Source organism: Ursus maritimus, unplaced genomic scaffold (genome assembly GCF_017311325.1).
Source record: "Ursus maritimus isolate PB19 unplaced genomic scaffold, ASM1731132v1 scaffold_2, whole genome shotgun sequence".
Classification (NCBI taxonomy): Eukaryota; Metazoa; Chordata; class Mammalia; order Carnivora; family Ursidae; genus Ursus; species Ursus maritimus.
The window spans coordinates 104,242,923-104,268,358 of NW_024424452.1; the positions used below are offsets into that span (position 1 = coordinate 104,242,923).

General features: G+C 56.1%; 1 protein-coding gene and 1 long non-coding RNA gene across 4 annotated transcripts in view; one reads left to right on the top strand and one right to left on the bottom strand.

Annotated features, from left to right (window-relative positions):
• TMCC2 (transmembrane and coiled-coil domain family 2) overlaps positions 1–24,683 on the top strand; it is a 38,249-nt gene extending 13,566 nt beyond the window's left edge. For 2 of the 3 annotated variants that reach the window (XM_040636512.1, XM_040636513.1), the window contains exons 3-5: positions 20,031–20,971; positions 22,419–22,554; positions 23,103–24,683. In XM_040636512.1, coding sequence (XP_040492446.1) covers positions 20,031–20,971; positions 22,419–22,554; positions 23,103–23,414 — 1,389 coding nt within the window. In that variant the 3' untranslated portion in view covers positions 23,415–24,683. Of the gene's footprint in view, positions 1–10,723; positions 10,948–20,030; positions 20,972–22,418; positions 22,555–23,102 lie in introns of those variants that run through there. The other variant, XM_008699531.2, reaches the window with a different exon arrangement.
• On the bottom strand, positions 2,331–4,509 carry LOC103670985. Its single transcript, XR_570700.2, has 2 exons — positions 3,327–4,509; positions 2,331–2,642 (listed from the first exon to the last, which is right to left on the bottom strand). It is a non-coding gene; the product is annotated as an uncharacterized LOC103670985 (long non-coding RNA).
• Positions 24,684–25,436: the final 753 nt, after the last annotated feature.

Consider the following 25,436-nt stretch of genomic DNA (forward strand, 5'->3'; position numbering starts at 1 on the left):
ATTGAGTTGAATCTTGAAGGAGTATCATTTAGCCAGGGAAGAACGAGGGGGAGGGGAGGAGAAGGAGGGTGTAGCATGTACGGAAGCCGGCTAGCTGGTGCAGGGGGCTCCAGGCTTCACCGTGGTCGGAGCATCCGGCTCTGTTGGGGGCTGACAGGTAGGCAGAGCCCGGATCACAAGGGTAGTGTGAAGCCGTCCATGGGTGTTAGGCAGGCAGCTGGGGGGAGGTGGTCCCTCTGGATCTCAGTGTAGGACTGGGAAGATAGACTGGGAAGGGGGCAGGAGTGGAGTCAAGGAAACTGTTTTTGGAGCTACCAGAGGATTCTACGCTGCAGTGAGGATGGAAAGGAGACAAATTCAGAAGGCCTTTCCAAGTTGGACTCAAGAGACCAGTGAGAAAGTGGAGAGGAAGACAAAGGAAGGGAAAGAGTAGAGGATGATTCCAGGGCTTCTGGCTCACCAGCTTGAGGGATGGGGCATCCTCTAGTTGAGGAAACATGGGAGTGGGAGCAGGTTTTGGAAGGCAAGTGATGAGTTCACTTTCGGACATGTTGAGTTGCAGGTGCCTTTGGGGGCTATCCAGTTAAAGAGCACCAGCTGGCAGTCGGGTTCGTGGGGGAGAGGGCTGGACTTGGGCTGGCGCTCTAGGAGTCAGCACTGAGCCTGAACTCATGGCATGTGTTGAGTGAGCAGGAGGCCAAGGATGGATCCAACATATACGGGACAGAGCAGCCAGACACGTAGGAGTCGTCCTGGAGAGAGGTGATGCCGAAGCAAAAGGAGGAAGGAGTTTGCAGGAGGACAGAAGTACTCAACAGAGTGAACTGTAGCGAGAGTGACAGGTCACATCGGAAACGTATATAGGCAGTCGCAAGCAGTGGGGGCCATTGGTCACGAACAAGAAACCCGTTTCAGTGGCTCGAGGAGATGGTGGCAGTGGGGGCAGCATGCGTGGCTCATCTGGGAGAAAGGATGGCAGTCCTGGGTTGGGGCATTGTGGGTTCTGTTGATTTTTAAAGATGGGTGGGGAGAGCTACGGATCACAGAGGGCCTCGCCAACAAGGGAAAGGTCTTCTGACTTTTTTCCCAAGTGAGACGGGAAGTCATTAGAAGGTTTTTGTGCAGATATGTGACACCTCTTAAGAAGATCACTGTAGGGGCGCCTGGGTGACTCAGTCGGTTAAGCGTCTGCCTTCGGCTCAGATCATGATCCCAACATCCTGGGATCGAGCCCGGCATCGGGCTCCCTGATCATTGGAGAACCTGCTTCTCCCTCACCCTCTGCCAGTCCCCCTGCTTATACACACACACTCTCTCTCAAATAAATAAATAAATAAAATCTTAAAAAAAGAAGAAGAAGATTACTGTGGCTGCTGTGTGGAGAACAGGCTGTGAGCCAGGGTGCGAACCTGGAGTCCAGCTAGGAAGCTACTGGAATCCCCCAGGCATGAAGCAGTGGTGGCTTGCAGCTGAGTGGGCGTGGTGGAGGTGGGAAGAGGGGCTGGATCCCGGATTTGCTTCCGAGCTCGAGTTACACCCATCTCTGATGGATGTGGAGCATGACAGAAAGGAAGCAGGCGAAGGTGGCACACGGGTTTTTGGCCTGGCAGCTGGAAAGAAAAAATTGCCATTAATTGAGTTGGGAAAACAGGCAGATGAAACAGATATCTGGCAGGGGCCATGGGGGGTTGGGGGTGGGGCAGAAATCGGAGCGAGGTTTTGGACGGGTTATGTTGGAGATGGCTCTTCGACATGCACGTGGAAATGGCAAAGAAGCAGTCAGATGTGTGAGCGTGGAGTCTTGGGGAGAGATCCAGGCTGGAGGCATACATTTGGGAACTGTCAGTGTACGGACAGGATTTAAAACGATGGCACTGGAAGATTTGCAAGCATAGTTTCAGCTGTGGAGAGTGTGCTCCAAGAGTGAGATCTGCTTCTGTTGGCTGAAAGGCCTTGTGGAGTGGAGACCAGAGGGGCCCAGCAGAATGAACCGAGTTATCAGCTTGTAGTGAGCAATGCTCTGTGTGCAACTGCAGCCCGGCCCACCTCTCCACCTCTTCAAAGTCAGTGAAAACACTTTTTTTTTTTTAATAATTAATTTTTTTTTAAAGATTTTGTTTATTTGACAGAGAGAGAGACAGCGAGAGAAGGAACACAAACAGGGGGAGTGGGAGAGGAAGAAGCAGGCTTCCTGCTGAGCAGGGAGCCCAATGCGGGGCTCGATCCCAGGATCCCGGGATCATGACCTGAGCCAAAGGCAGATGCTTAACTGACTAGCCACCCAGGCACCCCAATGAAAACACTTTAAGAATCAAACTAGAACGATCCTGTCACGCAAGGGTCCCTGGGACCACAGCTGCTTTATGAGGAGGGAGGATGTGAACATTGTATTCTCCGGCTGCCTGAGCAGTCGGAGCGGGTGGGTGGCGGGCACTGCTGGGAGCTGGTGAAGGCTTGTTGGTGTTTGCTGATGGGGAGCGCAGGGGGCTTGGGGCTCGGGGGAGGCACACTGGTGGGGAGCCTCTCCCCAGGCTTTTGCCTGTGGCTGGTGCTTGGTCTTCACATTGCCCTCAGACAGCCGGGGTTTTCCTCTTGCTGCTGGTGAAAGACCAGGGCCGGACACTCTGGGTTCAGGGTGGTCCCTGGGGGAAAGGGTGGTTCCTGTGATTGTCTTCGATCCCTGTTTAGAACTTCCAGCTTTCCCAAACCCTGCCGCATTATTGCCTGGTTAGTAGCCTCCCCGTGAAGCTGCCAGATCGGGCGCTGTGTCTGTTTTCCAGCTGAAGAGACAGGCCTAGAGGAATCAGGACCCTGCTTGCCTCAGGGCACCCGGCCACTTCCTGGCAGAGAGGAGACTGGATCCCACATTCTAGCATGTTCACCAGGCCAAACAGATGTGAAGTCACCAAAAGCACTAGGGACCCTTTTATGCAGGATCCACAGGGCGTGGGTTTGCCTCGGCTCAAGAGGGTGACATCGTGGCTTGGTTGCCATTCCCCCTTCAGTTACACAGCTTTCCTGCCCTCTAACTGTCCCGCCAGGGATAGGCAAGGCCCTGGGCGGCTCCTGAGGAGGAAAGGGGTCTTCTGGCCATCAGGAAAGCCTGCTCTGGCCGCTGCCTCCCCCAGACCCGGAGGCCATTGGTCGGTGTGAGATGCTCTGGTGGTTCCACCCCAGTCTCTGGGCATGAATAGAAGGTATTCTTCTCTCTAGTAAACACAGCTCCCCACATGCTCTCTGCAAGCTCACTGGTGATTACTAGCATCTATTTTTAATTCATAAGCCTCCCCCACTACCCACACCCCTTGCCATTGTTTGGAACTCACCAGCTGGCTTTCGGACCAGAGCGGCCCTGGCGGGGGTTGAGTTACTGGAACAGCCTGGAGGCAGCTCTAGTTCCTCAGCTGTCGTGGAGAGGCTCACCCAGCCGCCACCCCAAGAGAGCAGAGGACCTGGCACCCCGAGGACAGCAGGGGTGCAGCAGGGGGACAGATAGGGGCTCACAGTCCTGGGAAGCAACTCAGCCTTGGTGACATCATTGGGCTGTTGTTCCTCCCCTCCAGATCCACTGAGCTGTTTTTGACACCGTGCCTTAAATGATTTCCCCTTAAAAGCAAAAAAAAAAAAAAAAAAAAAAAAAAAAAAAAAAAATGCCCATCTCTGCCCCACGTCCTGCTTTGTACCATTTGTGGAGCACTGAGCAAGATAGTTTTTCTCTCTACCTTATAGCTATAAAGTGGGAAAAAAAATTGTCACCATTTGTTGGAGGACTGGGGCACTCGCAGGTGCATAGAGAATGCAGGTGACATCTGCGTTCTCCATCTGTGTGCAGTGCATCCTTCACCTCTGGGAATCCTGGGTCCTGGGGCTGCAGCAGGAACCACTGGGTGCAGGCACCATGGGGTTGGGCCTCCTGGTTCCCTGGCTCTCTCCCTCCCTCCCTCTCTCCTTCTTTCTCTGTCTCTTTTTGCTGAGCAGCAGTTCCTAGAAAATGTGTACTCGCATTTCACGGAGGAAAATGTGAACTCTTCCTGTCCTGCCTTCATTTCCTGCTCCCGGCCTTTCAGGGAGTGCATTAGCCCCTGCGGGGGTCAGAGGCTTATATTCCCTTTTCCTCATTTCTTCCACATCTGGTTTGGTCATTGCTTCCCTCTTGGCCTTAGTCAAAACTTTCCCCCAGCTGTTGCCCCACTTCCCACACCCCTGCTGAGCTTCTGCAAGGTGCCTCCGGCTGGAAGGCCTCAGGAGAGGGATGGTGGGGGAACGCTGGGTTTATGGTCAGCTCTGCCAGGCTGGCACCCGATCTTGCTCTGGTTGCCCTTCCCCTTCTGTATGGTATGGTTGGTGCACTCTGAGGACAAGGAGGCGTAGGTGGTAGGAGCCTGGAGCTCACAGAGGGTGTAGGGGATAGCCTTAGGAGACCAGTATGGACGTGCTCCGTGGCAGGACTTTTACTGACAGGCCAGCCTGCTGCCCTTGCTGAACCAGGACAGGAGGGGTGGGAGAGGGTCAGGTGCACCCACTGAGGTGCAGAGGGTGGAGGGATCATGTCATGACTGGATACTTCCTGTGGCCTCGGGGAGGTCTTATCTCCGGGCTCCAGGCAGGGAAACCAGTGGTGTTCTGCTCACCACCCAAACCAGAGCAGACTCTGGACATCCTGTTCCTCAGTAGACTCCTCCACCAGACTTATTCGACAACAAGATTTCTTCTCCGCCTTGGCATAAATAAGCACCTCTGTTTACGCCGAGGGATGGCCCGTGAGGGGCCACCCTTAGCCCTAGGTGCTTGCCAAGAAGACCGATGTTGGCAGGTGCCAAGGGGCCCTAGTTTATTTATGTCTGAAAGCCTGCTGGGTCACAGATGGGTGGGGCTGCTCTGCTGAGAGAGGGTTTTCAAATCATGGCCCCTTAGGAGCTGGGGGAGGCCGCACCATTCATCTGTGGGGCCTCCTCATATGTCTGAGTTTGTAGGCCAGAGAACATGGGTGGCCGAAGGGACCCTGCTCTAAGGTCCAGCTGGGTCCCTCGGCCTGTCTACACAAATACATCCACCTTCAGAGCCATGTGGCACTCTGCCCGCTGAGTTGTTCCTGTACACACTCGGGTCTGTGCCAGCCGGAGTTCACACCCAATTGCTGGAGAGGACAGCCACCTTCTCTGTTCCCTGCTGCCACCCATCCCATCCCCTCTTCCCTTCTCTTCACTGCATGGAAAGGCTCCTCAGGTGGAGGGAGAACCAGAGGCAGCCAGCCCAGCGGCCTCTGAAGAGACTCTTGAGGCCGTGCCCATGCCACCAGCTGCTCGCCAGGCCATGGCGGGACAGCTCAATGATTTGCCCTGAACCTTTGTTCCCTGTCTCAGTGATTCAAAGACCCTATTTGCCAGGGTCCTTCGGGCCCCACACAGCAGTCTATCTTGTGGTACCTGGCAAATCAAGGGGTTCTTCCTTTAGCCTGAGTTCCTCATGTTCAGGTAAAGCCCCTTGCCTTGTAGGGGTCCTGTCCAGGCAGGAGAGGGGCTAAAAGGTGAGGACTCTATCCCTTACCTAAATCTCTGATCCCAGAGATCATGAGCTACAGCCTTCTCTTTTCAAATAGGATCGTGGGCTCAATTAGTTGTCCCAGGAGGCTTCTAGAATTAGCCTTTTTTCATCTTTTCCCTACTGACATCCATGACTTTCTTTCTAGATGGAAAGTTCCCACTGTTCTCCAGATTAGCCCTGGTTTCTGAAAGTATGGAATTCTGGGGGTGGGTGGTGAAGTTAGATCATGTCCAAGTTACCTAATAAGACCCAGTGTCTTGCATTTCATTTGCATTTTCAACCCTCTTAGCTCAGGTGAAAAACTTGTGGGAGACCCTGTGTGCAGCCCCTGGGGACCGAGTGGACACCAGCCCAGACACAGGTGCTCAGCCTCTTCCCTTGAGATCCTCAGGCCCCTCAGGTACACCCCAGTGGAAGGTGTGCTCAAAGTTTGGGCATGAGCCCCACACCAGGGCCAGTAACAGTCAGCGGCAACAGGAGCTGTCTGTCACCTGGTTCCAGACGGTGAGGAGCCAGCACTGGTGATGTGGGCATGGGTCATGGGAGCTGGCACAGGTCTCCCCAGCCACCGCGCACATTCCTGCCTGGATCCACCACATCCCTGAGATGTGAAACATGACCCTGGTCCCTTCTGGTGCCAGGTGAGGCAATGGAAATATGGTATCGTTAACCTGATCCCCTCTGCTTCCTCTTCTTTCTTCTCATGGGCAGTCTGGGCTTTCTCTGTTTATACCCTGCAGGGCAGAGGGCTCTGAGACAGAAGCAGGGGTGAATCCACACACCCTGCTAGGCTCCAGGAACCAAGGGCTCTCCCCTGCCCTGCAGTGTGGGGGCTGGAGGCAATGAATGACGTTTCTGGGAACAGTAGCCTTGTCCGACCTTCCTCTCTCTCTCTCCAGGTGCTAGGATGTCTGACTGTTCTCACCCCCCCACCCCCAGCCCCTGTTTTCCACATCCTCCAGAGGCTGACTCTCGTGCTTCTGCTTCTGTTGTCCTCTTGGACCTTCACCCCGGTCTGGATTTGGGCAGTTCTCACGGCATCCTTTTCCATCTCTCCAGCTAGCCCACTTCTGGGACCCCAGAGCTGGGCCGGTATCCAGGGCTAGTGAATAATTCAGCATGCTCAGCAGAAGCTCAGATCCAAAGCGATACCGTGACCTCCTTCGGGTGGCTGGAAAGACAAGCACTCTGTAATCTTAACTTCATTATATAAGGTTTCTTCACGGCCCAAGCAGCAGCTTCAGACCCAAATATGGTCTGGGCCCCATGCCCGTGTCCTGACTTCTCAGGGGAGCCGGGGCATGGTGGCAGGCGCTTAGGACTCGCTGCTCACGTCCCCCTGAGCCCGGCTGGCTTCGGCACGCAATGGAGCAGCATGTCGCAGCTTGCAGAGCACTGTCACAACCATTCCTCATCTAATCAGAGCAGCTCCTGGGAAGTGAGGAGCCCTGGCGTCAGCAGGACACCCCAAGAGTTCTGCATTTCAGTCCTGTGCTTTTAGAAAAGAATCATTCTAAATTCTTCTTGGCAAATAGAGGGGGGGGGTGTTCTGCTTTCCTAAAAACTGTCCAAAAAGGAGATGCTACGTCTCCTCCGGGTCACTTTCTTCTGGACCTGTCCCCAGTGTCCCCAGCCACCCAGGAGATGGAGTGGCTATGAAACAGTCATCTTTTTCTACCCACCTGACACCAATTTTGATTTTCCTAAAAGCGGCCAAGATGAGTGGTTCTCGCCACTGCCTGGCACCTGGCTCACGGCTGTGCCTGTGGAGGGCTTCCTGCAGGAGGGTCCACAGCATCAGCTGGGCAAAGGAGCGGCAGGTAGGAGAGATGACCTCCTCCCTCCCTGGAAGCAGCTGGAAGGTGGCGTAGGCATGCTGGTCGTCCCCCAGCCTTCCCTCTGGCCTTTGCTGCCTGCTCTTCATGCTCACGGGGCCAAGCCTCTGCACCCGCTCCTAGGAAACATGCCCACCTTGGTTGCTGTAGTGCATCCCGAAGACTGGGAGCCTTCCTCCCCTCCCGCCTTTCCCCAGGGAAAAAGCAGGGCTCACTATGGTAACACGAGTTTGTAAGAAAATGCGCCTTCTGGTAGGGTGGGCAGGTGAGTGTTAGGGAGGAACTCGGAGTGCTGACCCCGTCCCCAAGCCCCATTTCTAAGGGGTAGAGAAGCAGCAGCCTCCCACGGAGGGATCCTAACTGAGAGATTTTCACAGCGCACCTGGAGCCTGAGATTTTGAAGGCCTCACCTTCTATTCTGAGCTACTAAATTGAGCTGTCTTTAGCTCCTAAAGCCGATGGCTTCTCAGGTTTCCCATCCTTCAGAATATGTAGTTTGTGCTCTTTTTTTTTTTTTTTTCCCAAAGAGAGAAGAGTAAGTAGGAAGATGAAAGGGGAAGGGGCTGAGGAACCACTTGAGAATTCCGAAGAGAGTCTAAACCAAGGGGAGCCCAGCAGAGGAGAGGCCGGGGCCCTGTTTGGTCCATGCAGTGTCCCCTCCCAGGACGGCACCAGCCCATCTCTCACCCCGGACTCAGACTAACTAGGAAAGTGGAGAGTGCCTGCCAGAGACACCTGCCCCAGCCCAGCTGCGGGGTCCTGTGTGCAGGAGCCACAGGGACTGCCCAGCTTGGCTGACGTGGGGCCTGCATCTTGGCCAGCCAGAGGGCTATGGGGCCGGCCAGGACTTACCAGCAGGTACACGTGGTGGCATCCACCCAGCAGCACCTTCTCTTTGCAGAAGGAGGTTAGTTCTGGGACTTGTGTCCTTCCCAAGCCCAGTGCTTGAGTGCCCTGGGCAGCCCTTCCACATCTGCCTGCCGTTCTCCACTTGGCTTCAGACGGCAGCTGTTTTTCTGGCTCTTTCTGGCCCAGGCCCCGTCTCCCAGGTACCTCGTGGAGCGACTGTGGTGCGTGTGTGCGTGAGGGCCTCCACGCTAGTCATCTTGTTCAGTGGAAGCTACGACGTGTCAGGCGTGTTCCCATTTGATCTTCACTGCAGCCCGGGAGTTCATGATCCTATGTACCATTTTGCAGCCAGGAAAACTGAGGCTCAGCTACAGAGAGTCTCCAGGGCTGGACTCATTCACCCTCTAGCCTCCTGCCTCCTGATGCCCCGGGTCTCATTCCTGAAGGCCTCTTCCTCCAGGCTACTCCTGTGTGGGTCCTGCTGCCTCCTCCTGCGTTGCCCTGCGCTGTACAGGGCCTGTGGAGGCCGCATAGCTAGGGAGCGGCAGGGGGAGGATTTAGGGCAGGCCTCGGGCCCCAGGCCCTCTGCTGTGCCACCGAGAGGCTTAGCCATCCCTCACGGAGCCCAGCCTTGGTGAGTCTTCCTGTGATGCATTCCCCTTCAGCCAGGGCTTCCCAGGCTCCCCTGCTCTCCAAACACGTCTCCCATTGCACTTGGGGGACGCTGAGCCTCAGGGCCTGTGCGAACTTGACCGAGGTCCCAGAGCGAGTGTGGAACTCGGACCCAAATCCAGGGCTCACATCACCTTTCCTACCACACCGGGACGCCTCAGGCTCCCTGCTCCCCACCCCCAGGGCAGGAAGTTCTGTGTCCTTGGCAGGTCTGGGAACATTTCATACGTGTAAAGACAAGAACAGACTCTAGAGGAAAAGGGATCTCTCTCCTTCTGGCTTGCCTGGCAGAAGTCCCCCGGATTCCTGTTTGTTCCTTTTCTCTTAGCAGACTGTTGGTTCACCCCTGCACTCCACCCCCCTTTTTCCTGCTGTTCAGTTATTGTGCGGATGGGTGGGTTGTCCCCGGAGCCGAGAAGCTGAACCCTCCCGTGAGGGAGACGCCGGATGCCTGTGCACGGTGACTCTCCTCTGGGTCGTCTTGGTGGTGCGATGTGTTTTGCAGGAACCTCTTTCTGGTGCTTCTGAGCCTTCACGGTCCTGGGCAGTCCAGGGAGTGAGAGCTCATGAGAGAGCTCCAGAGCTTAGCGTCCCCGGCCCCAGCCCCAGCTCTGGCCTCCTGCCGGCACGGCCGCCTTCTGCTCTGCCTGTAGGGAAAGGTTACAGATCTTAGCTTGGCGGAGTCTAGAAAGGAGGGAGGCAGGGGAGAGATGTGTGTGTTTGTTTGTTTGTTTTTAATTGTTCCATTTACGCAACAAACCTTTTTTGAAGTACTTCTAGGCATAATGCTGAATCTGACTTGATACATGACATACAAAAATGAGGCCTTTAAAATTATGGCTTGTTTGGTGGGTTGTGGATGTTTTCCAACCAAAATTTCTGAAGTAGTTAGAACACTTTTACAGGGCATCTGGCTGGCTTGGTTGGTGGAGTGTGCGTCTCTTGGTCTCAGGGCTGTGAGTCTGAGCCCCACATTGGGTGTAGAGATGATTTAAAAATAAAATCTTTAAAAAAAAAAAACAAAACACTTTTGGAGTGAGAAATACTGGGGAAAAAATCAGTAAGAGCTGCTATGGATTTAGGAAAAGGTAAAGGTTTTTGATGATAATTTTGAAGTAACCAAAATGTTATTATCTAGACTGTGTTAAGAATGCGTGCGAAAACATGCTTTTAAAAATTTTGGTTCCAGTACGCTTTGCCTTAGGCATCATTTTATAGGATTGTCATTAGTTCTGGAAGGAGAGGGATGTCTTTGTACGAGCAGACCAGCTTGTGTCTGTGGCCACGTAGGACAGAGCCGCAGTAGGTCCACTGCTGGTTGCAGCTCGAGGAGGTAGGGCATTTGGTCATTGTGCATATGGAGGAAGGGTCCGTCCTCTGTTGGGCACGGTGAAAGGCTCGGATATATTTAAGATGTGGTTCCTGCCTTCCTAGGGGAAGTAAGACCTAAGGCCTATTTACACATAACCATTATGCAAGAGGAACTGTGCACAATGCCAAAGCATAAAGTAAAAATCGAGGGATTTTTGCAGACATCGGGAGCTGCTGGAAGTGTTCCCTGACCGCACATGGCTGAGCTGGCCCCCAGAAAATGGGACCTGTGTGATGGGCTTTTGCTAGGTTCCTGTCGTCACAAACTCCAAGTCATCGGCCACCATTAATGTGTGTAAGGTTTCTGTGAGGCCAGGGTGTGGGGACTCCTGCTTTTGGTGTTTTTGGCTGCGTGCCCTGGCATTGCGCCCCAGAGATAGCCCTGGGCCCTCCTTATCTCTTTGCACCTTCTTGGGACCACCCTACCACGTGTGGACTCTCAGTATTTAAGCCCTGAGTCCCTCGCTGGCTCAAGTAGGTGCAAGGTCCGTGCCTTTTGGTGATTCTACTTCGGAAGCCTCCCTGAGAGCCCCAGCCTGGCCCTGAACCCTGCAGGCCATCCAGCCCGCTCACAGCGTGCTCTCCTCAACTGTGGCCCTCTGACCCCCTCTGCTGGCCGCTCACAGGATTTCCTGCTGGGAGTGTCAAGATGAGGTCCAAGGAGGAAGGGACTGCTGTGAGTTTGCCGGCTGTGTTTGATCTTGGGTGTTTTCACCTGGGCCATGCTGGGGGGTGTTGGGGATGGGGTGGAGAGGAGAGAGCGGAATGGGGAGCAGAAGGCAGCGAAGTAGTTGCAGTGGTATCCGAGCAGAGTGGATTCGTGGAAGAAAATCAGAGCAGAGGAGTCCTGTGGGTGAGGCTGGCTGAGTTCTGACTCCCCCAGGGAGTTCTTGGCGAGGGAGGGTGCCTTGGGAGTGATGATGCCGCGCGCCAGTGAGCAGAGCAGCAGGGAGAGAGAGGTAAAGGGCTCCAGGCTGAGCTGGCTGTGTTAGGATCTGACAAGCAGTCGCCTCCAGGCTCTAGCCTTTTTGGCTTTCGAGACCCCTCCATCCTGGAAGCCTGGCTAGGAGCCCTACTTCCATTAGAAGGTGAAGAGAGGGAGTCCATGGGACCATGACTGTATGAGAAGGGCTTCCGATGGGGGAAGCATGCATGATGGGAGGGGATGAGCAGAGTGCCCGTCTAGGTGGATGAGTGATGCAGGCACATGTGTCCCCATGTGCTGCCCTGCCCCCACCAGGGCTGGAGTTGCTGCCTGTCACACCTGGGGGTCCTCATGCACATTGAACTCACCGTGGCAACAGCTGGCCTTGGGGGTGGGTAGAAAAGGGCAGGGGGGCACCTCATCAGAGCTGGGTCTACCCGCTCAGTGATCCTGCCTGTCTCCTCCCAGATGGGAAGGAGCAGCCTGTGAGCCCCAGGGGAGGGGAAATCTCCCAGAGCAATCCACCCCTAATCCCCAGGCTGGGCCTCAGGCCGGAGATGGCGGCCGCAGAGCCTGGGAGCTTGGGCGCACCTGCTCGCAGAGCCCGGCTTCCCTTGGCAAGCCCTGTGCTGCCCAGGGACTGTGACCCTGGGGGCCCGGCCCAGCCTGGGGAAAGCTGGAGCCTCAGAGGTCCTGGCACCCCGTCACCAGCACGGCTTCGGGAAACGGTACCCACACAGGTGAGGCCCCTGGTGGGTGGGAGGAGAGACGTTCACCGGGCAGGGTTGGGAGAAAGCCAGGTGGCTCATGCTCACCCTCTGGTGTCTCAAGGTGTGGCCCCCTCTCTCCATTACAGAGAACTCTTTGTGAGCGGGAGAAGGGAGGAGGGGGTGAACACCGGCCTCCAGGCTTAGCCTGAGGCGTGTCAGGAGGGCCCCTGGGGTCGGGTCAGGGGGTCTTGTGTGGGACCATGGCTGAACCCTAGTACAGATGCCTCTAGAAACCGGTTGCCATGGGTGACTCCTCTTGGAGCCAGGGGAGGTGATGTGAAATGAAGTGGGAGGCGCGTGCCTGGTTGCGATCACGTCTGTCTACAGAGAAACATTAACAGGGAGAGAGGGGCGTGAAGGTCCCATGAGCACCGACCCCAGGTGGACGTGGGGAGTCCAGAAGGAGCAAAGTGCTGGGTGCCTGGAGCTTTTGGAGAATTTGCAAGATGGGGAATGGAGGAGGCCCCAAGGCAGGAGGGTAGCTCCGGGCTGACCCGGGACCCAGCGGGTGTGAGGAGGCAGAAGAGTGTGCAGGACATTTGTGTGGAGAAGGGCGTCGTTGTCAGCAGGGCAGGGGGAGGGTATGGATTTGACCAGAACCAGTGGGTGGGCCTGGCAGAAGGGACGGGAAGCCGAGGGCTAGGGGAGAGAGAGAAGAGGCTGGCCCTGAGGGCCAGCGGGGAGAGGGCACCTGGAGGTGGCAGGCAGAGGCTGAGGGAAGCCTCCACTGCAGTGCCTGGCTGCTGTGAGATCACACGTGCTGTCCCCAAGGAAGAGCGAGCGCATTTCCTCGTCTGTGCTCCGAGCCCTCAAATCCCTTGTTGCAGCACACAATTCCTGGTAAAGCCGCTGAGGCCATGCCGTGCCAGCAAGGAAGGGGCACTGCGGGAAGAGCCAGGGCCCTCAGGCTCCTGCCCCTTGAATCCCCCTTGTGGTGGCTGGGGCCGCGCTGCAGGAGTTCTTCACCCCACTGTACCCCAGTGAACAGACCTGGGGGGCCCCCCATGTGTACCCCATTAAGTGCCTCAGCATGTGCCTCCCTGCCCTCCGGAGAAAAGCTGCTTAGGCTCCCAGGCACCGGTGGAACTGCCGGGTGGGCCGGTACCGTCCCCACCCCCTGTCTCCTGCGCCTTTCCCACATGGGGTGCCTGGGTCAGCTGGGATGGTGTGTCCAGAGCTGGGACTGGGCGACTGCAAACTGCCATCCCATCCTCACCAGGCAGAGAAAGAGCCAGCGGCCCCAAAGGCTGTACCTGCCGATTTGGGAGGGGGGGGCCGCCCCTGACTCTAGGACCAGGGGTTGGGATCACATATCCAGCTCTGGCTGGAATCTCAGGTTGGTGTGGGAGACGTCAGGTCCCCTTCCTCTCCGCTTCCCCATCAGGTCAGACTGCCTCTTTGGGCAGAAGGATGTTAGCTGGTCCTCAATGTCCCTTTCCGTCCTGCCCCTGGCTTGCCTCCCTTTCCCTCTGGGGACTGGGAGGAAAAGGGAATCCGAGTGTTCTCCCTCCTGAGAGGGGTGCTCAGATCAGAGCCCCGGGGCCAGAAGTCAGCAGATGGGAGCATCTCTGCTGAGTCACCATGGGCCCCACAGCCCCCTTCACACTTGCCTTCTAGGCTCTTAGCCACCGGATGCCCAGGCCTGCTCAGGAGCAGCATTCTGCCTAGATCTCAGCCTGCTTGGCCAGACTCACAGACCCTCTTGTTCCCACCCTGGGAGGGAGCCCAAAGGCCCCGTGTCCCAGGGTGGCAGGGGCTGCCTGCTCTCCTAAAGGGAAACATAGAAGCTCTAGGGCTCTTCTCGTCCCCTCCCTTCTCTCTCTCTCTCTCTCTCTGTTTTTTTTTTTTTTTTTTTTTTTTTTTGGTCTAAGGGTGACCTTAGTGTTGGCTTTCCGATCCCTGAGCAGAGAGCTACGACAGGAAAGTCCTCATCTTCTGGGGCAACCTGCCCTGGGGCCCCTAACAGCAGTACTTTGTAAATCCCGGAAGGCGCTCTTGTCCCCTGGGGCGGGGAGTCTGGCTGGGAGCCCCCTGCGGTCTTGTGGGGACCTGGGGTTACAGGTGTGGGGCACACACTCCTTCCAAGTTGTGCTTGTCGGTACGGTTCCCCTTGAAGAATGCTTCGTGTATTTAGTCCTTTGCTGGAGAAATAGAACCACGGTCCCGTCTCACAATAGCTGGTCCCGTCTCCTCCATGCACGGAGTTTTATGAAGCCCCGGGTGCTTTCCGCCCCTGTAGTGTGTACCGTGTGCTCCTGGCCTTAGGGATCCGGGTGGCCGGACTGGTTGGTGTGCAGGAGGGGGAGCCGTTGCCCCACGTCTGGACCCAGGTTAACAGAGGACGTGAGCTCAGGCCTGGGAGGAGCTGGGAGCCCCCGGAGGCCCACAGGAGCCCCACAGGAGCCGGGGCCTGGGAGCTCCTGTGATCTGGCAGCGTGCCTAATCCGGCTTCGTTCAGAATTGCCGGAAGGGGGCAGGGAGGAGAGTCCACGGCTCTGTGAGGCCATGTGGTGGGGGTGCTTCCAGGTGCAGGAAGCAGGGAGAGGAAGAGAGAAAGTTGCACCCTGGACGCTTCAGACAACATCCCATCTCTGGCTCTTCCAGAACATTCACCAGGACTTCTTGGACCTCAGTCACTGTTTAGAACAAGGTCTATGACCTCAGCCCTGGCTGGTAGGTACTGTGAGCGGGGAGCATGGCGCGGCCTCCCGGGGATGGAATGGCATCGTGGAAGGAAGCATGGCCCTCCCTCCACCATTCTCCCCTTGTAAGAACTTGCCTGGCCCGTGCACAGGGATTCATCTTGGGGTCAGGTGCCTTAGGAGAGAGGGGTGGGGAGGCCATGGTGCTGGGGCCGCAACTCCAGGTGTGGTGCTGGCCGTGGGGCATGGACAGAGTGGCGTGAGGCTCTGTGACGGTTTCGAGAGAGGAGCGGTAATAGTAGCCCACTCACTGCCATGTTCCAGCTGGGGACCCAGGGAGTGTCCACCCCACAGTGACCAGGGCTTGAGTGATCTGGACCCAGCCCCAGGACAGGGGTTTGAGAGTGAGTTAGAAAGAGCTTCTGCTCTGTTGAAATGAGACTGTAAGATGAAGACCCCAGGTACCCTCCCGCAGGCCCCCCTCTGATAGGACATTAGTTGGAGCTGTGGCCAGACCCAGCAGGTTGGAGGACCCCTCGCCTTCCACATCCTGGTTTGTAATCACCACCTCTGTCTAGTTCCAGAAGATGGTCATCACCCCCAAAGGAAAGGCAGACCTGTGAAGCAGCCACTGCCCGCTCCTCCCCTGCCCCCAGCCCCTGGCCACTGCTAGTCTGCCTTCTATCTCTTTGGATTTAAGCATTCTGGACATTTCATATATATGGAATCCTTGTACGTGACCTTTTGTGTCTGGTTTCTTTTGCTTGGTGTGATGTTCTCAAAGTTCATCCATCTTGTAGTACGTATTGGTGGTGCTTCATTTCTTTTATGGCCAAATAATATTCCGCTCTATGGATGTACCAGTTTGGTTGGCCCATTCATCGGCTAATGGCCATCTGAGTTGTGTCCACCCTTCGGCTATTGTGAGAAGTGCCGCTGTGAGCATCTGTGTATAAGCACTTGTTTGAACACCCATTTTTATTTATTAAAATATTTTAATTTTTATATTTTTTAAAGATTTATTTGATTTTATTATTTTTTTAAGATTTTATTTATTTATTGGAAAGAGAGCGTGCATGAGCAGGGGGGAGGGACAGAGGGAGAAGCAGGCTTCCTGCTGAGCAGGGAGCCTGATGCGGGGCTCGATCCCAGGTGGGATCATGACCTGAGCTGAAGGCAGACACTTAACCAACCGAGCCACTCAGGCACTTCAAGATTTATTCATTTTAGAGAAAGAGAGAGTGTGCAGGCAGGGGAGGGGCAGGGACAGAGGGAGAGTCTCAAGCAGACTCCGCACTGAGCGCGGAGCCTGACGCCAGGCTCGATCTCACGACCCTGAGGTTACGACCCGAGCCGAAACCAAGAGTTGGACTTTTAACCGACTGCGCCACCCAGGCGCCCCTGAACACCCATTTTTTATTCCTTTGGGTGTAGACCCAGAAGTGGAATTGGGGGATCATGTGGCAGACCTATGTGTAACTGACTGAGGGACCCCCAAGCTACTTCCCCCTGCGGCGGCTTTACGTTCCCCCCAGCAAGGTGTGAGGGCTCTAGTTTCTCCACATCGTCGCCGACACTTGTTATTTTCCTTTGAAACATGACAGCCACGTGAGCGAGTGTGAAGTATCCATTTATGTTTGGTTTTGAGCACCTGCTGGCTGCCCTGAGATCGTGCTGTGATCGTGGCTTTCCTTCCGTGTCTGATTTCATCCTCCTGACAGCCCTTTGAGGGCCGTGGAATCACCTCCCTTTTCCAGATGAGAAAGTGGAGTCCCAGAAGAGTTCATGACATTTCCAAGGGCACACAGCACGTGAGGGACAGAGCCAGGGTCCTAAATCTAAATTCTTGTCGCCATCACCTGTTTCTGTTGCCCTCCGCCCACCTCCCGTCTGGTTAACACCAGTTTGTTCTCTATATTTAAGAGTCTGTTTCTGGTTTTGTCTTGTTTATCTTGTTTTTTAGATTCCACATGGGAGTGAAATCATACAGTATTTGTCTTTCTCCAACTGACTTAGTTCGCTTAGCCTTATACTCTCTAGCTCCATCCGTGTCGTCGCAAACGTTGCAAGGTTTCACTCTTCTTTATGGCTGAGTACTATTCCGTTGTACACGTGTACCGACTCTTCTTCATCCATTCGTCAGTCCGTGGACGCTTGGGCTGCTTCCCTTCTTGGCTTTTGTCAATAATGCTATGGTCTCATTGCTTTTCTTTATTCAAAAAGTTGTATGTCTGTGTATGCTTTTTAAATTTTTTTTTCAGATCACTTTCTCCTCTTCTGCTTTTTCCATCCTTCATCGTTTTGTCATCTTATGCTTGAATTTTCCTCCTTTTGATAAAGTATTCTCCCTCTTTGTACCCTCTGTCTGCCATCTGCCACCTCCTTGGCTTTCTGTCCCTTAATCACTCTGTCTCGATTCAGTCCTGAAAGGGCTCTGCTGCCATAGTAGGGGGTATATTGAGGGGGGCATGGAGAGCTCCCCACCTTCCTCCAACTCCAACATGCGCCTTCCCCCATGGGGGAGAAGGGCAGGGGGGTGTTCTGTGACTGGAGTTGCCCAGCGGGGTCCAGGTGTGGTAGACGCCAGTGGAGGGGCATGAAGGAGCTAGTGTCCTAGTGCAGGACTCCCAGGCTCGAGTCTGGGCCCTAAGCCAGGGAAGAGCGGCCGGCAAGGGGGCCAGGACCCCAGCCCCAGGCCACAAAGCCCACCATCAGGCCCCAGCTCGTTTTCCCGGGAATGTCTGTTCTCCTCTCATTCATGGGGATTTCACAGCCAACTTCCACTCTGCTTTTCCATTTGTAAGCTAGACAGACTCTAAATCACGGAAGGAGACACACCAAGCTGCCGGAGTAAAGCCAAGGTAGGGGGAGAGCTGCTATTTTAGACACTTCGGAGTCCTAAAGCACTTCTCTTCAGGGCATTCCTGTCTCATGAGCTCCTCCCACACCCCTCCCAGTCCCTGCAACAGATGCTCTGCTCCTTGAGAGACAGCAAACTGCCTGGCGCTGAGCATCGAGCCAGGCTTCAGCCAGACCCAAAACTCACTTTTTGGATGTTTTTTTCTCCCACAAAGAGGGGGAAAGAGAATTGAACCTCTTTGGAAGGACAGTGGCCTTAGAAGAGGACTGGATTATTTAATCTTAAAAGTCATGTGTTCCTAGGGGCGCCTGCCTGGCTCAGTCATTTGAGTGTCTGACTCTTGATTTCGGCTCAGATCATGATCTCAGGTCGTGGGATCGAGCCCTGTGTTGGGCTCCGTGCTGAGCATGGAGCCTGCTTCAGATTCTCTCTCTGCCACTTCCCCCTGCGGCCCTCCCCTAGCTTACATGTGTTCTCGACTCTTAAAAAAAAAAGTCATGTGTTCCTAGAGAATTTAATTTTTTGTATTTCAGTATCTATGCTGTAGTATCAATATGGAGTGAATTGATTGGTATAATCTCCTAATTAAACTTCATCCCTCCCACCCCACCCCCAAATTGTGCTGCCTAGATCAGACAGCACTTACGAGTGCCTTCTGTATGCCTGGCACTGAGCTAAGTGCTCTATAGACATCATCGTGTGTGATCCTCGCAAAGACCTGAGAGGAGGCAGGATTATCCCATGTCTCAGGTGGGGATACTCAGGGCCAGGACAAAGGTCAGGCTGTTTGTTGGCACTGCAGGAATAGCACAAGAGGAAGGCGTTTAACTGCAGGATGGGGTTTTAAGTCAGACTGGCGTGACAGTTAGACCTTGGGACAGATCATTTAAAGGAGACTGTGGAATTGGCCCCTCTGGCATACAAGGTCAGGAAATCCGAGGAGCCAGGGTTCTGGAGGTCTGAGCACCTGGAGGGAGGGCCAGGACACACGAAGGGAGACCCAAAGCAAATGTAAGGGGAGATTGGAAAAGGGATTGGCGTTGTCCCCAGCATCCCCTGTGGTGCTGTGACCTGAAAAGGCCCCAGAGGAAGCCCACAGAGGCGCCACCCTCCCCTGGCTCCTCATTTTGGCAGGGCGTTGTTTTCAATAGTGTTTTCCAATAACTTTGCACCTCAGCAGAAGCCGAGTGCGGTGACTTCTGCCTGTAATTGGCACAGGCTGCTTCCGGTTCCGGGGTGTGTGACCGGGCCACTCTCTTTGTGTTTAACCCCTTCCCCCACACATACCTCATCCCGCCCCACACACACGAAGAGCAAATGATCCGACCCGGCCGTCCTGGGGGTTGCTGTGTGTAAAAATACATGGGGTTGAGCCATTTCCTGCCGCTTCCGTTCTTGCATGGTGATAAGACACTGGGGACCCAGCTGCGGACAGAGAGATCCTCCTGCCACCGAGGGGGAGCCGGCTCTGGGAGAGCAGGACTCCAGGCCCGCCCGCGTTCCTCTGACCCCGGGTTTCCCATCTTTCCTATCGCCTGTGACCTCTCTTTCCTTTCTCCCCACCACCCCCAGCCTTTCTCAGCCTCTCTCCTCCTCTGTACCATCCTGATGCACTTGGGAAGCCTGCCTGCTGGTGTGGAAAGGGGCTGTCTTCTCCTTCCTGCTCATTCACCCCCTCTGGGCTGGGCCCTGCTGCCCTTGGGCCCCCGGACCAGTCCCTGCCTCCCTTGGCCCCGGGGCCCGCATCTGGGAGACTGGGCAGGGCCAGGTGCTCCCACCATCATGAAGCGGAAGAGGTTGCCGACGACTCGAGAGAGCTGGAAGGTGATGGAGGGGCTGGGAGGGGTGTCAGCAGAGGAGGGTGACCTGCTGCTGCATTAGGGAAGCTGGGTGGGGAGGGCGGGGAGGCTTCCGGCGCCTGCGTGGGGCCAGAGTATAGGCTTCGGTCAGCCCTCGGGGAGAGGCCCGCTCCAGGCAGGAGCCTTTCGGGTAGGTTGAGTCCAGAGGGACAACTTGTCTCATCCCTGGCAAGTCAATCCCATGACTCTCCGTCAAAGTCCAGATCGCCTTGGTCCACATGATGGAGCAACAAGAGTTCTGGGCCAGAGGTTCCATCTTCTCAGAGCTGTGTGTCCCTGAGCAACTTGCTTGACCTCTCTGGGCCAAAGGAGGGGTAGATCCGCCTAGACTGCATTTTAGGGATGTTGTGAAGATGAGGTAGATCACAGATGTGAGAGCCCTTCGAATATGGCTGGTGTAGGGGCACCTGGCTGGCTCGGTCAGTGGAGCCTGCAACTCTTTAATCTCAGAGCTATGGGTTCAGGCCCCACGTAGGGTGTAGAGATTACTTAGAAATAAAGTCTTTAAAAAAAAAAAGGGGGGTAGCTGTAGAAGGAATACTGTGTTGTGATTCTGCTTGCCCCGAGACTTCCTAGTCATCCTGCACCTGTCCTCCAGGCAGAGAAACCAAGTCCGGAGGTGTCCAGGGACACATGAGAGATTCCCGCTGTGTCCCTTGCCACGGTTTCATGATTCACCCATGCTGCTTGCCTCCTCCCCCAGGTCGACAAGGGAGACCTCGTGGCCCTGAGCCTCCCCGGCGGCCTTGGCCACAGTGACACCGACGGCCCCATCAGCCTGGACGTGCCAGACGGGGCCCCAGACCCCCAGCGGACCAAGGCTGCCATCGACCACCTGCACCAGAAGATCCTGAAGATCACCGAGCAGATCAAGATTGAGCAGGAGGCGCGCGATGACAACGTGGCCGAGTACCTGAAGCTGGCCAACAACGCGGACAAGCAGCAGGTGTCGCGCATCAAGCAGGTGTTCGAGAAGAAGAACCAGAAATCGGCCCAGACCATCGCCCAGCTGCACAAGAAGCTGGAGCACTACCGCCGGCGCCTGAAGGAGATCGAGCAGAATGGGCCCTCGCGGCAGCCCAAGGACGTGCTGCGCGACATGCAGCAGGGGCTGAAGGACGTGGGCGCCAATGTGCGCGCGGGCATCAGTGGCTTCGGGGGTGGCGTGGTGGAGGGCGTCAAGGGCAGCCTCTCGGGCCTCTCACAGGCCACCCACACCGCCGTGGTGTCCAAGCCCCGGGAGTTTGCCAGCCTGATCCGCAACAAGTTCGGCAGTGCCGACAACATTGCCCACTTGAAGGACCCTCTGGAGGACGGGCCCCCCGAAGAGGCGGCCCGGGCGCTGAGCGGCAGTGCCACCCTGGTGTCCAGCCCCAAGTACGGCAGCGATGACGAGTGCTCCAGTGCCAGCGCCAGCTCGGCCGGGGCGGGCAGCAACTCCGGGGCCGGGCCGGCCGGGGCGCTAGGGAGCCCCAAGCTGAACGCGCTGTACGGGGCCCCCGGGAACCTGGACGCTGTGCTGGAAGAGCTGCGGGAGATCAAGGAGGGCCAGTCTCACCTGGAGGACTCGATGGAGGACCTGAAGGGGCAGCTGCAGCGGGACTACACGTACATGACCCAGTGCCTGCAGGAGGAGCGCTACCGGTAGGGCCGTGTGCTGGGCACCAGTCTTCAGACTCCGCGTGGCGGAGGCAGGTGGAGGTGCATGTAGAAGGGGCCGAGGCTGCTGGAAGGAGCCAGAAGAGGCCCTGGGAAACCTTCCTCCAGACTGGTCAGAGCAGCTGGTAGATGGGGGATAGGGTTATGGGACCTGTATAGGGGGAGAAGGTGCTGCCTGTCTCAGGAGCTCTGAACGTCCCTCCTTGATGGTTATGGGGTCAGTGTACAGAAGGGGAAACTGAGGCAGGGACCAGCTATGTGGCCTCTCATCTGGAAAGATTGAGAGCACTGACTCTGGAGCCAAATTAGCTGGGTTCAAACCCCAGCTCTATTCATTTTTTTTTTTAAGATTTTATTTATCATGATACGCTGTTGAGAAGCCACAAAAAAAAAAAGATTTTATTTACTTAAGAGAGAGAGAGAGAGAGCACATGTGCACGCGTGCGCATGAGTGGAGGGGGAGGGGCAGAGGGAGAGGGAGAAGCAGACTCCCCACTGAGGAGAGAGCCCGATGCGGGACTTGATCCCAGGACCCTGAGATCATGACCTGCAGGCAGACATTTAACAGACTGAGCCACCCAGGTGCCCCCCCAACCCAGTTCTACTCTACTATTTACCTTGAGCAAAGTACTTAATGCTCTCCACACCTGGTCTCCTCGTCTGTGCAGCGGGAATACCATGAATCCCTACTCCGAGGGTTCATGAAGCTTAAATGAGTCCAAACCTATAAAGTCAAAGTATGTAAACATCTGGCACGGTCAGTTTAAACGTTTGGCTGATGCTGGAGTCTCTGGTCCCTCCTTCCCCTCTGCCCTCTCCGCCCTTGTGCTCCCTGCCTCTCCAGTGGCACTTGGTACTCACTCCCTGGGATTGTTGGCCATCTTTTCCTTAAGTAGCACTTTTCCTTTTTCTTCTTTATATATATGAAGAAGGTTTGGGAAATTGAGGCAGAACTCTGCCTGAAAACTAACTAGCCGACGTAAAAGTCACCTTTGGAGACTGTGTGCCTGCAGAGCACAGATCATGTGTCTGTCCCGCCGTGTCCCTGGTGCCCAGGAAAGCGTCTTCGTCCAGGGTTCACGGGCTCATGTTGAAGTCATTTAGTCCCTGACTCCTCCGTTCATGAGCTGTGTGATCTTATGCAGGTTCCTTCACCTCTCTCTGCCTCAGTCTTATCTGTATAATGGGATGATGCTAGTACTTATCTCATGGGGTTGAGGGCAGCGAGGATCCTACGAGATAATGTGCCTGAAGCCTTGGCACATGTCTACATGGAAGCAGAGCTGTGTATGTAGTAACTTCCATTGTCCTTGCTGTTAAAATCGGAACAGGGCTGAACACGCTGGGCAGACTGAGGAATGAAATTGATCCTGAATTGAGAGAAGGGAGGTGAGGGGGCCAGGACTGCCGTCACACCTTGTTCCTCTGCCAGGTATGAGCGGCTGGAGGAGCAGCTCAATGACCTGACCGAGCTTCACCAGAATGAGATGACCAACCTGAAGCAGGAGCTGGCCAGCATGGAGGAGAAGGTGGCCTACCAGTCCTACGAGAGGGCTCGGGACATCCAGGTGCGACCGGAGACCGGTCCTGGCGGGGAGGGGCGGGGGGGGGACCCTGGACATGCAGAGAGAGCTGGCAGCTGGCAGCAGCCAGAGGGGGAGGGCTACACCAAGTGGGGCATGATGGGCACAGGCTGATCCACTGGCGGTGCAGGTGGGCACGTGGAGGGAGAGGGCAGCGTGGGGTGGGCGGAGACAGGAGCGAGGCATGCCCGAGGCCGGGGCCTCCCATGCCCCCAGCTCTTTGATGGCAGCCTTGCCAATGAATAGTTTGGATTTCCAGGCTGTAGACTGCCTGGACAGGAAGCTCCCAGGGATGGGGCCAGCTGTGTCTCCTACATACACAGACACACGCACGCATGCTAATCAACCACTCCAGTTTCCTACCATCCTCCCCAAATAGTTGTAATGAAAGGACTGTCCCCAGGTGCAGCCGATCAGCCTAGGGGGCCTTGGCCGGGGGGCGGGGGGCTGTGCGCGGTCACCTTCTCTGAGGGGCAGGCGGGGTGCAGCCGGGGGGGCTGCCCACGCTGAACGCCCACGCGCCCGCCCCGCAGGAGGCCGTGGAGTCCTGCCTGACCCGGGTCACCAAGCTCGAGCTGCAGCAGCAGCAGCAGCAGGTGGTGCAGCTGGAGGGCGTGGAGAACGCCAACGCGCGGGCCCTGCTGGGCAAGTTCATCAACGTGATCCTGGCACTCATGGCCGTGCTGCTGGTGTTCGTGTCCACCATCGCCAACTTCATCACGCCCCTCATGAAGACGCGCCTGCGCATCACCAGCACCGCCCTCCTGGTCCTCGTCCTCTTCCTCGTCTGGAAGCACTGGGACTCCCTCACCTACCTCCTGGAGCACGTGCTGCTGCCCAGCTGAGCGGCCGGCCCGCCCCCGCCCCGTGCTCTCCCCGGCCCTCAGACGGCTCTGCTTCTCCGGGAGGGACCCTGGGATTCCTGAGGCCCTTGAACGTCTTCGTGTGTCTGCTTTGGTCTCTTGCCCAAACTGTCCATTCCAGCAGCTCCTGCCCCCTTCTCTGTTCTCGCTTCTGTCTGACGCCTTCTCCCTGTTGGCCTGAGCGGAGCTTCGAGCGCAGCCCCGACCGGAGGCAGTGGGGACATCTGTGGCCAAATGGAGCAGAGGAGGACACCAGAATGGACTGTTCTGATTATTAGTCACACAAGGACTTCTCCCAGCTGACTCAGGAGGCAAGTCAGGAAGGCCAATAGAATAGGAGCAGGAGAGGGCCAGGTCCCAACCCTTCTCCCTTCTGGGGAAAAGCCCAACCTGGAGGCTTGATGGTTCCCTCCTGCAGAGATGGCCTGGATAAAGTCAGAAGGCAAGGGTGGGTGGGGGGTTTCTGCTGGCCTCAGAGAATGCCAAGGAGAGAGGGTAGGGCACCCCCCCAGCCTCCAGGCACCTGCTGGGCCAGAGAGTAGGCGCCGTCCACCCCTCCTTCCAGAGCTGGTTTGAGGCTCACTTCTGGGCCTTTCCCAGGATATGAAGGATGCAGGCTCTGGAGGCCAGGTGGGGTGTGACTTTGGACTTGTGTTTTCCCTGTGATTCTTTCTGCCTGTCACTGGATCTGCTCTTTTCAGGGAAACAGGCCTCAGGGGCCCCGAGCCTCAGCCTAAGCCCTTAGGCCTCTGGGAGCACGTTGGGTTCTATTTATTTATTTATTTATTTATTTATTTGTTCCTTCGTACCTTACCCCCACTGAGCTCCGCGGAGAGGGCCTGCCCCGTCCTCTCCCGGAAGCCAGGGCTTGTTCTCAGCTGTCCAGCACTTCCATACCATTTCGCCTCTGGATCATCCTGGCTGGGGGAAAGGGGGCAGAGCCACCCAGCCCCACTCTCCCGAAGTAGCCCGGCAGCCAGGATGGGAGGGGCGTGGCCTCTCTTTTATACATCTGGTTATTTTGTATGTGTGTATTTGCGTGGAGGAGGTTGTTTGTTGCTTTATTTTTTTAAGGCTCTGGAGTGTTGTGTATGGTTTCTCTTCACATCCCAGCCTTCTCACGGGCACTTCCAAGAAGAGAGGGCATTTCTCGAAAAGCGAAAGAGAAATCCCCTGGAGCGGTGAAGGGTAGTGCCCGTCAGCAGTGGTGGACCTTCCTGAAAAATAAATATCCTCTAAATTTTCAAAGCATCCTGTCTAGTGTTGGCTGATGGGGCCATCTCCGTGGAAACCACCGGGTCTCTCTCCACACCCAGGCGTTCTAAGTAACAGACTGGGCCTCCCCTCTTGGCCTGAGGCCGCCTTCTTCCAGGACCCCCCACTGAACAGACCATCATGCACCCTTCCCGCCCTGCTTTGTGTGGCCAAAGCTGTGGCCTCGGTGATAGGAAAGTGCGATGATGCCAGGGGCACTTTCCAGGGGGAGGGGGTTGGGAGAGAGATGCCCGAGGCTTGAACAAGACCAGCTGCCCGAGGCCCAGACCGCAGCAGGCAGGCACGGTGTGTAGCCACGAGAGGGCAGCAGAGTCCTTACTCACACTTTTCTCGGGGTTCAGTCCCAGAGTTACCTGGACCTTATCCTGCTGTCCAGCCAGAGCACAGGTCACCTGCTCACCAGGAGCTGCAGTGAGGCTTTGAGCATGGAGACCGGGCCCCCAGTCTCTGCCCTGTGGCTGCAGCTCCTGACCTGGCAGTTAAGGGCACTCACAGAAGGCACTGGATTCCCAGCAAGAACCCTGTAGGACCTTGTGTGTGTTGGGGGGGGGGGGCACCTGAATCTTCCTTGTGAGGGGAGAAAGCCAGGTACAGGGGGGCGGGTGGGGGAGGAATCCACCCTAGAGTCCTGGCCCATAATTAGCGCACCTGTCGCCGATTTCCCATCCCCTCTCTGGCCTCAGTTCCCACACCTGTAATGGGCCTGGATGTGGTGGCTGCTAGTTTGAA